We start from the raw sequence: 12,142 nt of genomic DNA on the forward strand, positions 1-12,142 counted from the left end.
ATCTCTGCAGACTGACCTGCCAAGGCCAACTTCCAGGTGGAGCGTCCTCACCTCCAACTATCCTGGTGTTCATAGGAGCAATTCCACATGCTGAAACACAGGATTACGAAGAAGATCAATGATAGTATATATTTTCCTATCATTCAGTGTACATCCAGCTCAATCGCTGGCATGATTGACTCTTTGATGAGATTCATACAACATGTTCTGCCATCATTATACTTACATTCTGCACTTGATACAGTGGGTGGAGGTGTACTTGGAGTCAATGCTGAAGGTCTACTAGTAGGTGACTTGGTAGGTGTTGTCATGGTAACAGGAGGTGGCAGGCCAGGACAGGTGTAGTAACTGTCGTCATCTGGCCCTGTGGAGTTGAACTGAACAAAGCCTGGCTTATCAGATTGGATGTGGGAGTTGATCCACTGCTGGAAACGGGACACTCTGGAGTAGACTCCTGGCAGATTGGGCCGAGCACAGCCAAATCCAAAACTGACAATTCCAGACTGGACCCAGGTCGAGCCCTGCTTGCTCACCATTGGACCTCCAGAATCTCCCTAAATGATGGACAAAACTCAGGATGATGCTCTTTTTTCTGTTGACCAGCAGATTGCATGTTGTATTCAGCATTTTACCTGACATGAGTCTTTGCCTCCTGCCAGAACACCAGCACAGATCATGTTGTCAGTGATTGTGCCAACTCCATTCAGACAGTTACACTGCCTGTTTCCCAAAACAGGCACCTCCACTTCTTGAAGAGTTCCAGGAAATGGCAAGAACACTGAAGAAGACCATCAAAGAGAGGGCTCACACAAACCCCTCCAGAATAGGGAACACACAAGAACTAATATCAAGAAAACCTCAGAAAGATAACCAACTCGACTCACCTCCCTCTTTGACTGCACCCCAGCCGGTGACCCAGCTGTCGGTGCCATTGTTGAACACACTTTCACTTGCTGCCAGACACACTGGTCTGATGTAATCTGTGAATGTGACTGGTGAGGAGAGTCTGAGCAGAGCAATGTCGTTGTCACTGCTTCTCCTGTCATAGTCTGGATGCAAAATTATTCTGGAAACACTTCTGGAAACCTCATTTGGGTTGTTTCCTTCCAAATTTTCACGGCCGAGAGAAATCATCCATATGGATGTACTTTGACTGAAAAGAAAAGTGACAAGATAGTTTAGTTTACAAATAATGAAAAATGGACAGTAAAAAATAACTTTGACAGTGTCTGCAAACAAATGTTGTAGGCACTTACCTGGAGAAGCAGTGAGCAGCAGACATCACCCACTCTCTGTTGATGAGGGAACCACCACATACATGGCTGCCAAATATCTGCAGACTGACCTGCCAAGGCCAACTTCCAGGTGGAGCGTCCTCACCTCCAACTATCCTGGTGTTCATAGGAGCGATTCCACACGCTGAAACACAGGAGTACAATGAAGATCAACGAGATTATGTATTTTCCTATCATTGAGTCAACATCCAGGCCGATCTCTGGCATGACTGACTCTTTGATGACATTCAGACAACATGTTCTGCCATCATTATACTTACATTCTGCACTTGATACAGTGGGTGGAGGCGTACTTGGAGTTGATGTTGAAGGTCTAGTTGTGGGTGACTCGGTCGTTGTTGTCATGTTAACAGGAGTTGGAGCTGGTGAGGTAGGTGGCACTACAGGACAGGTGTAGTTACTGTCAACATCTGGCCCTGTGGAGTTGAACTGAACAAAGCCTGGCAAATCTGATTGGATGTGGGAGTTGATCCACTGCTGGTAACGGGACACTCTGGAGTAGACTCCTGGCTGATTGGGCCGAGCACAGCCATGTCCAAAACTAACAATTCCAGACTGGACCCAGGTCGAGTCCTGCTTGCTCACCATTGGACCTCCTGAGTCTCCCTGGAGAGGCAGAGATGACACGCAAGAGAGAATGAAAGATCTTTTCTCTGTTGACCAGTAGAGGGCAAGATTTATACAACATTTTACCTGACATGAGTCTTTGCCTCCTGCCAGAACACCAGCACAGATCATGTTGTCAGTGATTGTGCCAACTCCATTCAGACAGTTACACTGTCTGTTTCCCAAAACAGGCACCTCCACTTCTTGAAGAGTTCCAGGAAATGTAACGAACACTGAAGAAGACCATCAAAGACAGGACTTACACAAACCCCTCCAGAGTAGGGAACACTCAAGCACCAATATCGAAACATCGCAGAAAGATAACCAACTCGACTCACCTCCCTCTTCGAATGCACCCCAGCCGGTGACCCAGCTGTCGGTGCCATTGTTGAACACACTTTCACTTGCTGCCAGACACACTGGTCTGATGTAATCTGTGAATGTGACTGGTGAGGACAGTCTGAGCAGAGCAATGTCGTTGTCACTGCTTCTCCTGTCATAGTCTGGATGCAAAATGATTCTGGAAACACTTGTGGTCACTGCATTTGGGTTGTTTCCTTCCAAATTTTCACGGCCGAGAGAAATCATCCATCTGGACGTATTTGTACTACAAATTAAAGAAAATTGTAATATTGAACTTTCAGAAATTAACCTTGTCACGTAGTTTCAAGCCACCTGCCTCAGTCCGGTTCTGAAAATAAATGTTTCTCACCTTAAGAAGCAGTGAGCAGCAGACAACACCCACTCTTTGTTGATCAGGGAACCGCCACATACATGGCTGCCAAATGTCTGAAGACTAACCTGCCAAGGCCAACTTCCAGGTTGAGCATCCTCACCTCCAACTATCCTGGTGTTCATAGGAGCGATTCCACACACTGAAAAATATCTCAAGCTGTTCAAGCTTCCGAAGACCATCCATGAAAACCAATATTTTCACGAATACATGAAGTAGTTTCATCAGTATAAACTTGATCCTGATGTGTAAGTTTTCAGTGTCTCCTCATGAAATATTTTTGAAGTCTCTTTGAAGTCATATGTCTTAAAGTCAAGATTTAAAATCTGAAAATGTGAATCAAAACTTACCATCAAGCTGAGCATCTGATTCTGCAAAACAGGCAACATGAATGTCATTTCGTTTAGTTTAGTTTAGTTCCATTTATTTGGGCATATCACATTACAAACATCTCAACAAGAATATGCAAAACCTTTCAATGAGAGCCGAAAAGGAGTGGGCTGCAGCAAAAGCTTATCAGTGCCTACCCCTTCCCATATTTCACAGTTTTATCACTGAGGGTCACATGGCAGTGTTATTGTATTTGTATATGTTTTTATCATCCATACCCAGGCCCATACACAGTAACACATGCATGTGCCTGTTTATGAGCATGTGTGTGTTATATTGTGCAATATTCACATTCCAGTATTATGTTCCTCTGGCATATTTATCAAAAACACTATGCTTATACAGTTCTTTAGATTGATGTATAGTTATGGCACTTTTTAGGTTACCATCTCGGCTGTTCCATAGATTTACGCCTCTCCGGGTAATACATTGGCTTTTGTGGGTCGTACGAACACATTGAATATTTAAATTAAGTATTTGCCTGAAGGTATATTATATGCATATATATACATATATATACACACACACACACACACACACACACACACACACACACACACATATATATATATATATATATATATATATAACTGGCTTGTGGCGCCCAAGCGTTCATAGCGACGTCGCTTTTGATCCTTCGATGTCAGCTCTTCCTATCATTGTGAAGCAGAATTCACCAAGCGTTGGATTGTTCACCCACTCATAGGGAACGTGAGCTGGGATTAGACTGTCGTGAGACAGGTTAGTTTTACCCTACTGATGATGTGTTGTTGCAATAGTAATATATATGTTTATATATATATATATATATATATATATATATATATATATATATATATATATATATATATATATATATAATATTATATATTGCCCTCTCTATTAGCAAACAGACAATTTATGTTACAGGGAAGTAATTTGTTTCTTGCCTTGTAAAGTATTAACAATTATTTCAAATTTACTAAATCTTCAAGCTTTAGAAGGCTCGATCTTAGAGACAATGAGTTTGTGTGGTCCTTGAAGCCCACATTGTGGATGATCCTGATAGCTTTTTTTTGAAGTCTGAATAAAATCTCCAAGTGGCTTCTGTAGGTATTTCCCCAAACCTCTATACAGTATGTGATATAAGGAAGGACAAGTGAGCAGTACAAGATTTGGAGAGCTTTTTGGTCAAGTAGATGTCTGCATTTGCTCATAATTGCAATGTTTTTAGCCATCTTACACTGTAAACCCGAATCAGTTTCCAGAACTCAAAAAAATTGAGGCAAATGATTCCCTCAATTTTTTTGAGTTGGATTTACTTAAAAGTCAAAATTTCTCTTAACTTAAAAGGGTTATTGACTTGTACTTGTACTGTTTGATAACAGTTAACTCAAACAAAACATTCAGCTCAACTCAAAGACTTGCAGTTAGTAGGACTTACATTTTTTGCGTTAAGGTAACTCAATTCTTGTCAGTTATTTTGACTTCAAGTTTTAAGTTCTCAAAAAACTAGATTAAATTCACAGAACTCAGAAAAATAAGTACAAAACCAAATCATTACATGTTCCTCTAACTCAAAATTTATTTGTTTGTGTTATCAATGTTTTAAGTACATTGATCACGATCACATCAAATACACTGCGTTTGTTTCCTAAAAAACATGCCTCTCCAAAAATGGAGTTTAAGTCATTTCTGCCACTTCTTCCCTTTTGGGGTTGCAGGCGGCTAGAGCCGATCCCAGGTGCTGCAGGCGAAGGCAGCATCACCAGCTGACATTTACAGACACTCACGCCTCGGAGCAATTTAGGGTGACCAGTTAACCTGACATGCCTGTTTTTGGATTGTGAGGAGGAAGTTGGAGTACCCAGAGAGAACCCCCCCCCTTAAGTAACAACTTTAACTAACTCAACATTCCAAATTCCTTGTTCAGCCTTCTAAATTTGTCTGGCCACTTCAATCATCAGAAACAATAATAAAGATTAAATAATGACAAAATTAGAATCTTTCATTACAGTTAAAGAAAAGGTGTGTGCTTTTAGCATCTATTCCTGAGTAAGGCAGCAGAGCAGCAGTTCAGTTCAGCAGCAGTTTTTTTTGTTTTGGTTTGTTTTTTTTACCCTCTGTCGTGGTAGTCAGTGCACGGAATAAAAAATTCTGGATTGCCTTCAACACATAAGTAATTGATCATAGAAATCAATTGTAATCACAGCCTATAAAACAGTAACTGATTGGATAATGAAAATAAAAAAAAATAATAAAATTAATGCTCTTTCTTTTTCACTATCATCTATGCATATGACACTTTTTCGTAATTGATTTGGAGTGTTAAATTACTTATATGACAAAGACAATGTTTTTTCTTTAATTATCTGTATTTGAAACAATATAAATAACATGATTTTATACCATGTAATTAAATTACTTTTTTTAAGTTGACCGTAAGCGATGTTTTTGAGTTATGCGTGCTTATATATAAGTATAGTTCAATTAACTCTAAGGTTATCAGTTAGAGACACTCAAAAGCAAGATAATGTTATACAAACTTAATATAATTAAGTCAGAACAACTTTTTCTTAAACTTTGAGTATACTCTACTTAATCTATTTAATTATTTTGAATATTCGGGTTTACAGTGTAGTTCGAATGATTTAGTTTTTAATGTTTAAATACAATAAAAAAAGAGAATGTTCTCACGTGTTATTGACTGATTTTGGGGTTTTTTTTATATAAAAGAGACAATCTTTTTTTCTTTCTCTCTTCAAAGTTACCCCATCTCAGCTTGATACAAACTTTACCCCCGGGATCGATGCTCCCCAACCCCTCAAACCTCTGTCTTTTTCTTCTTCTTTTTTTGGATTTTGAAGATGTTTTTCTTTCTTTTTTTATTTACCACCATTCTGAACATTGCACAGTTGCTACATCTTAAGGTTATTGAACTTTAATTTAACTGTAATCAAACCTTTTCTGTATGTTCTGTAAGTCAGGTAAAAAAAAAAAAATCTGTGAATTGTATAACTTTTCTGTATCTATTAGTTTTTCCTGAAAAAAGGTCAATTTAAAAAAAAAAAAAGTTCCCCACATCTCAAAATGTTATTTACTATTCTCATTGTTAAGAAATAGCAGAAATCATAGTGAAGTGAAGAAGAAGAACCATGGTTATTGGCAAAACTTTTTAAATTTACTTTCCAACACATTTGAAATCCATTACAATGTTTTTCCCCCCCCCCAAAGTTTGCATAAAGCTACTCTATAAAGAGACTCACCTGGAAGCAGAATGTTGATCACAATCAGAATGTGCATCCATTTCATCAGTGCCATTTTGCTTCTGCACAACACCTGTGTTTCACCCTTTATGTGCTCGGTTGTAATTCTCAGTTGCTTTGAAATCTGCCCCTCCCTTCCTCCCCCATCGCTCAGATACTGGAAAAAATTTCCTGGTTCCTTCTCCGTTTATCTGATCAAAGGTGACACTAAATCAGTTCGTAATTTCATACACAGCTGTGCCACTATGAGTCTTTCATTTGTGGGAAGTGAAAAGTGTGTTTTATGTGGGTCACTGAAAACAAGAGACATGGAAAAGAAAAAATGAAATCCAAATTATAAAATTGTTTTCTGATTTTCTTCTGAATAGATTTTCATTGGGTTTTTGCAGAACCCTCCTGTTTTATGTCTCAAGAGTTTTCAGTTCATATCTTGAATTTTATCAATTATGCTTTCATCTATGTCAATGAATAACTAAAAGTGATTGTTTCTGAGGCCCTCATTGTTTGGCAAACATAAATATCTAGCATGCAACCTTTACCCCTCATCCATCACTTTTCCTGGAGATGTCCAAATATTCATTTTTTTCCAGCTCTTTTCACATTGTACATACAAAATTTCACAGCATTGGAACAGCACTGTTTGCTTAGTTAATGTTTTTTTTTTTCTTTTTTTTTCCCCATGTTATGCTGTGTGAAAGATTAGTTGAATCGGGTTACAGCCTCACTCAGTGGCCTTTGTTACACAAATGACAATGAAAAACTGTGGAGCAAATTGATTTTTTTTTTACATTATGATCACTTGTTTTTTTTTTCATGTGAAGGATGCATCTTGGCTGGAAGGTGCTTTTTGCAGTAAATACCACAACAGTACAATGAATAGAGCAAAACATGAGAAAAATAGAAAATACACCCTGAAAATAAACTGCAATGTTGAATGTTTTTTTTTCTTTTGACATTTATTATCATTAAATCATGTTATATTGATGTTAATAATTGTCAGCTGTACATTTGCCTGATATCTACAAACAACATGGATTACTTGTATTCAAATATAATTTCAACGTAAACCATAGATTTTGTTGGTTGTTATGACAATGAGCGTGAAGGTGTAGTTGTACCCAGGTCACCGACACTGACTATAGTGATATTGAAACAGAATATAAAGTAATTTCAGAGGTGTTATTATGTTTTTCCCATGAAAATGAAATGATGGTCTGCAAGTCTCACCATTGAACTGAAAAGCAGCTTTCACCTCAATGAGGCAGAAACAAAGCAAAACACAATAAAACTGTCCTCTCAACCTCTTCCTCTGTTTCTGTCCTGTGTTTGTCAGAAGTGAAGGAAACAGAGTCTGTTTTGTCAGCGTGATCTGAAGGATTAATCATTACAAATGAGTGACTGTTTGGAAGTGATCTGGGAAACTTACCATGAGCAAGTTCACCGTGTGACCGGAATCACGCACAATGAGTGATAAAGGTTTGAAATTATAACCAAGTAATGAGTGACAGAGAAGAAAGAAAGGAAGAACCATCTCACAATACTTCCAGAAGAAGAATGTCTTGCATGCTTATTTTCAAATATTCTTCAATAAAAGATGAATTTAGTTTTTCGGTCAATGACAAAACTTTTTTCTTTTAATTAAAGTAGACCTACATTTTTTTTTTTTTTTATTGTTTATATCCTCACGTGTGTGACTCACACGATCAGAACTCATCTGTTTACATACTGGAGAAACGCCACCCTTTTTTATGACATGCAACAACTTCCTACAGTGTAAACTCATTAAATTTCAAGGTGAGGTTCTGCTTTATATGAAGGACCAAATGAGCTATCCGCCTGAGTTATGGGAAATATTTTGGAAAAGAAACCCTAGTAAACCAATGCCATGTCATCTGACTGAAACACAACTGTGTGTGACTTTGTTGTGAGACGGTGGTGAGAAGCTAATATCAACAAGGGGATCAAGTTAGTTTCCTACACCACAAATCAATATGTCCTTCAATGAAAACACACTTACTTAGTGCAATGTGTAATTTGACCAATGCAGCAGCCACGCTGTGCCTCACATGATCACATTCACCCGTTCATATAGAGGAAGACTGTGGAGTGAAGTGTTTGCAAGTGTGTGTGCTGTTGTTCGGTAGGTGTATCGAGCAAATGTTTGACTCACTTCTTCCAGCAATCGTTTCATTTTCTAACAAAGCTTTATACATGTCATAGTCCAGCTGATTTCACTTCGGGTGAAGGCAGGACAAAGTCTGGACAGGACGCCGGTCCATCACTACAAACAGTACAGGCAAACTGACCACAGTGGCATGTTTGTCCCCTTCTGTGGTCGTAGGAAAAACCCCGTCACACACATGCAAAATGCACAGAAAGGTTGACTGAAAAACAAATGATTGTGATTTTACAAAACAAAAAAAACTGACTATTGTCCGTGGGAATTAATTATAATTAAAAGTTAAAGGATCACTGGTTTTGTGATGAATTATGAGTTCAGTGATTTTAAATAAGTACACAATAAGCAAATTAAACATATAAATGCGTCAGTGAAATTATTTGATGTTAAACTCCATTTTAAAGACAGGGTATAAACCTATTCAGTAGACTGAAGAATCACAATGTGATAATTTCAGCTGCCAATGTAACATGATGTAAATGCTCTAGGAGCTAAATGTTCTGAAAAACATTGACTTTCAGCAAGCATTGACACTGTGGGCGTGCTAAATACTCAAGGCTCACTGAACACTTTGACAAAGCTAGCATCATGTGTCCACAAATCCTCCACTTTACACCAGGATTGTTTTCCTTCCTGTGTAAATTATGATTCATCCAGCATGCCATTGTCTTAAACAGCTGCTTTGCTCTGAGATGAAATATCGTAGAGTTACTTCCATCTGCTGGTAAGACGGAGGAACTGTGAGCGATGGAGCCCACTGCTTCATCACAGAGCAGAGCAGGTTCCTACAAACCATGCCTGTTATTCCTCTTCTGATGAGTTCAAAGGTCAGGACTCAATCACATCCGTGATGCGCAATCGGCATCAGAAACACACAAAGACATTAAAAACAATGATTTGTTTAATCAAGATTCTATTTTGACGATCATCATTTAGATCTGGGATGAACATCCAGTCCTGTGAAAAATACTGAATGAAAAAATGCTAAACAAGGACAAAATACTGTTGGAATGTATTTGAGTTCCAGATCCAGTGTGGCGTCAAGGCAGCAGGGAAAAAAACAAAAAAAAAAAGAAGGTGTTGAATTTCACAAGTAACACTTTCTATCCAGACTTTTCCTTCTTCCCTTCAACTGCGCTCCTTCGTCTCAAATTGGTGTAAAGCAATGCGAAGTTGACGACGTATGTTGACACGCAGACCATGCAGAAATCCCCCAGAACAAAGGCGAGTATAGAGGCCAGATAGAGCGAACCGGCTACAGACACCCAGGAGGAAAACACCAGAAACTGTGCTGCTTTACTGGAAAGAGACAGTCCTGCAAGAAATAAAGAAAAAAAATGTGGACGATTTACAAATAACAACCATGAAATTCTCCAGAAAATAATGCATATTTGAGAATTGCTTATGAAATACAGTTATAAGAGCGTACACTCATTGTGATACAACAAAGGCAAATATTAAAATAGCTGAAATGCATGCCCAGCCACTGGCACGCTGGATTGTAAAGGGTATTTTTGCACTCTCTGCACTGTAGTACGCAGACTCACCCAGGCCCATCTGCAGAGTGTAAAACAGGATGCCGAGCACACTGTTGGGCTGGTTCATTGGGCTATCTTTGTCCACGATGAACTGGAGCAAGCCAAAGCCGCGTCCCCATCTGCCAAAAAGAAGAAGAAGAAGAAGAAGAAACAGCAAGAATAAGAAGAATAAAACAGGCATTCATATGGGTGTGTCAACATAAGGCCTGTGGGCCAGAACTACAACAGAATCATATTTACTCTGTGGAATAACAACAGAATGTGTAAAAAAAAAAAACATACAAAGAAAATATTGAAGGGATTTTGCTTCTATTTTCCCACCAATTAAAGAGGAATTAAGAGTCCCCATGTGAATCCACCCACTGTACTGCTAGAAAGAGAAGTTTTCATAAACACATAAAATGTTGGTTTATTTTAGTTTACAGCTGTTATTCTATTACAAATTGGAAGTTAAATCTTTTTTTTCTGTCCTTACACTTCATGTCATCCTGCTGGAGGAGGCCAGCTTTATTCCCTGGGTCGAATATTTGACACCATAGTTTTTAATTGATTCTGTGAAAGTCATCAAATCAGTTTTCAACAAACAATAAAACAAGCAAAAATAACGGAGGGGAAAAAATCACTTTTCCAGTAGAGGGTTAAAATGGGTAGACAATATAACATCCAGAACAATCTCACAATCATAAAATCTGTGGTATTTCGAGAGGAATTCGCAACACGTGGCAGTGAAGAGGGCGCAGAGCTGCAACTGCAATCAAACACAACAAACAACCCCAGTGCATGCCGGGAAGAGAGAGTAATAAACTAAAACACTGACTTTTAATCGAGAGAAGCTGCCTCTGTCTCCGATCATACCTGGAGGTGAAAACCTTGGAGCAGCTCACAGACTCCCCCAGGTCGCACATCGCCCTGTAGTCCGGATCCCTCTCCCGGGACAGCTCCACGTGAAGCGCGTACACAGACAGAGCCAGGCCGAACGCGCACAGGAAGATGCGCGCTTTTCTCTCCCATTTGGGCAAACCCTGAACCGCAGCCATGTGGACGCTTCCGTGAGGATTCAGCCGAGATCTCCTCTCAGACTTCACCAAACCTTCTCCCAAATGTTGGGGACGTGGAAGGAGTGACACTGTGGCGTCTGATTGGTCAGCTCCAGGTGTCTAACGACGGGATTGGACAGCTGTGCCCAGATGTTGAACCGAGCCAGATGTGTGTTTACTGTGTACTTTTGGGTGGACTTCAGTCTATTTGACCTTAACCCACGCCACTTCTGTTTAAATTCGGTGTATGCATTCTTGTGCAGTGAGAGAATGAAGCAGAGCCAGGATGCAAAAAGTACACAAATCTTTTGGAAAGTCCAGTGTGTGTGGAGGACAATCTGAAGTGCAACATGAAGCAATCAGCAAAGCAACCTGACCTGAACTGTTGTAGTTTCATAACTGTAAAGTTTTAGTGGTTTTTTTGGAGCAGGTCCATGTAGCTAAGGGCGAATGCAGGTACGGCCTGGACAGCTCACCAGTTCATCTAATGCAGTTTCTGCTTTTATTATTTATGAGTCAAGCTGCAGAGTCCTGGATGAGCACTGCAGTATAGCCAACTAAATATTCTTGAAAAAACAAGAGTAAGTGTCCTTTAAAAAAATTAAGATTTTACTGCAACTACCAATTCTCTTAATTATAATTTATTACTGTGAAATGTTAAAACAAACTTTGCAATTGGCAAATTTTCCACAGAGTCAGAATTTATGTAAGTAAGTGACCTTCATAAAGCAGGGCCAGTGTATTTCATATGATAACTAAATGTGTGCACACGTGCTGCACACATTTCACAGCGGGAACATCATGGACTCAGATACTTTTCTGTGTGGAGTTTGCATGTTCTCCCCATGTGGACTTCATCTGGATACTCCGGTTTCCTCCCACAGTCCAAAAACATGCATGTCAGGTTAATCAGTGACCCTAAATAACCCCTAGGTGAGAATGTGGGTGTGTGTAGTCATCTGTCTCTCTGTTTACCCTGTGATGAACTGGTGATCTGTCCAAGGTGTACACTTCCCTTTACCATAGTTCACTGGGATTGGCTCCAGCATCCAGCAACCGCGCAGAGGACAAAGACTGTTAATTCGAAAGATGGTGCACATCAAAAGGTGCTTCATTAAA

General features: G+C 39.4%; 2 protein-coding genes across 2 annotated transcripts; both read right to left on the bottom strand.

Moving 5' to 3' along the window:
• Positions 1-57: 57 nt before the first annotated feature.
• On the bottom strand, positions 58-2,816 carry LOC115393777 (polyserase-2). Its single transcript, XM_030098884.1, has 10 exons — positions 2,614-2,816; positions 2,231-2,508; positions 1,989-2,134; positions 1,680-1,901; positions 1,556-1,608; positions 1,257-1,436; positions 885-1,153; positions 633-778; positions 260-554; positions 58-62 (listed from the first exon to the last, which is right to left on the bottom strand). Exons 1-10 carry the CDS (start codon positions 2,814-2,816, stop codon positions 58-60), a joined length of 1,797 nt encoding a protein of 598 aa, XP_029954744.1.
• Positions 2,817-9,337: 6,521 nt separating this feature from the next.
• On the bottom strand, positions 9,338-11,092 carry vkorc1 (vitamin K epoxide reductase complex, subunit 1). Its single transcript, XM_030098247.1, has 3 exons — positions 10,842-11,092; positions 9,996-10,105; positions 9,338-9,763 (listed from the first exon to the last, which is right to left on the bottom strand). Exons 1-3 carry the CDS (start codon positions 11,021-11,023, stop codon positions 9,552-9,554), a joined length of 504 nt encoding a protein of 167 aa, XP_029954107.1. The 5' UTR covers positions 11,024-11,092; the 3' UTR covers positions 9,338-9,551.
• Between the last annotated feature and the right edge of the window lie 1,050 nt (positions 11,093-12,142).

Source organism: Salarias fasciatus, chromosome 8 (genome assembly GCF_902148845.1).
Source record: "Salarias fasciatus chromosome 8, fSalaFa1.1, whole genome shotgun sequence".
In the NCBI taxonomy this organism is placed as follows: Eukaryota; Metazoa; Chordata; class Actinopteri; order Blenniiformes; family Blenniidae; genus Salarias; species Salarias fasciatus.

Excerpts from the sequence above, each read along its gene's own strand:
- LOC115393777 (XM_030098884.1), bottom strand. The coding sequence starts at position 2,816 with ATGGTCTTCGGAAGCTTGAACAGCTTGAGATATTTTTCAGTGTGTGGA. Across the intron at positions 1,902-1,988 it reads GAGGCAAAGACTCATGTCAG|GGAGACTCAGGAGGTCCAAT; the intron begins GTAAAATGTTGT and ends CTGCCTCTCCAG. Across the intron at positions 1,154-1,256 it reads GCTGCTCACTGCTTCTCCAG|TCAAAGTACATCCATATGGA; the intron begins GTAAGTGCCTAC and ends TTTTCTTTTCAG.
- vkorc1 (XM_030098247.1), bottom strand. The coding sequence starts at position 11,023 with ATGGCTGCGGTTCAGGGTTTGCCCAAATGGGAGAGAAAAGCGCGCATC. Across the intron at positions 10,106-10,841 it reads TCCAAGGTTTTCACCTCCAG|ATGGGGACGCGGCTTTGGCT; the intron begins GTATGATCGGAG and ends TCTTTTTGGCAG. Across the intron at positions 9,764-9,995 it reads CACTCTGCAGATGGGCCTGG|GACTGTCTCTTTCCAGTAAA; the intron begins GTGAGTCTGCGT and ends TATTTCTTGCAG.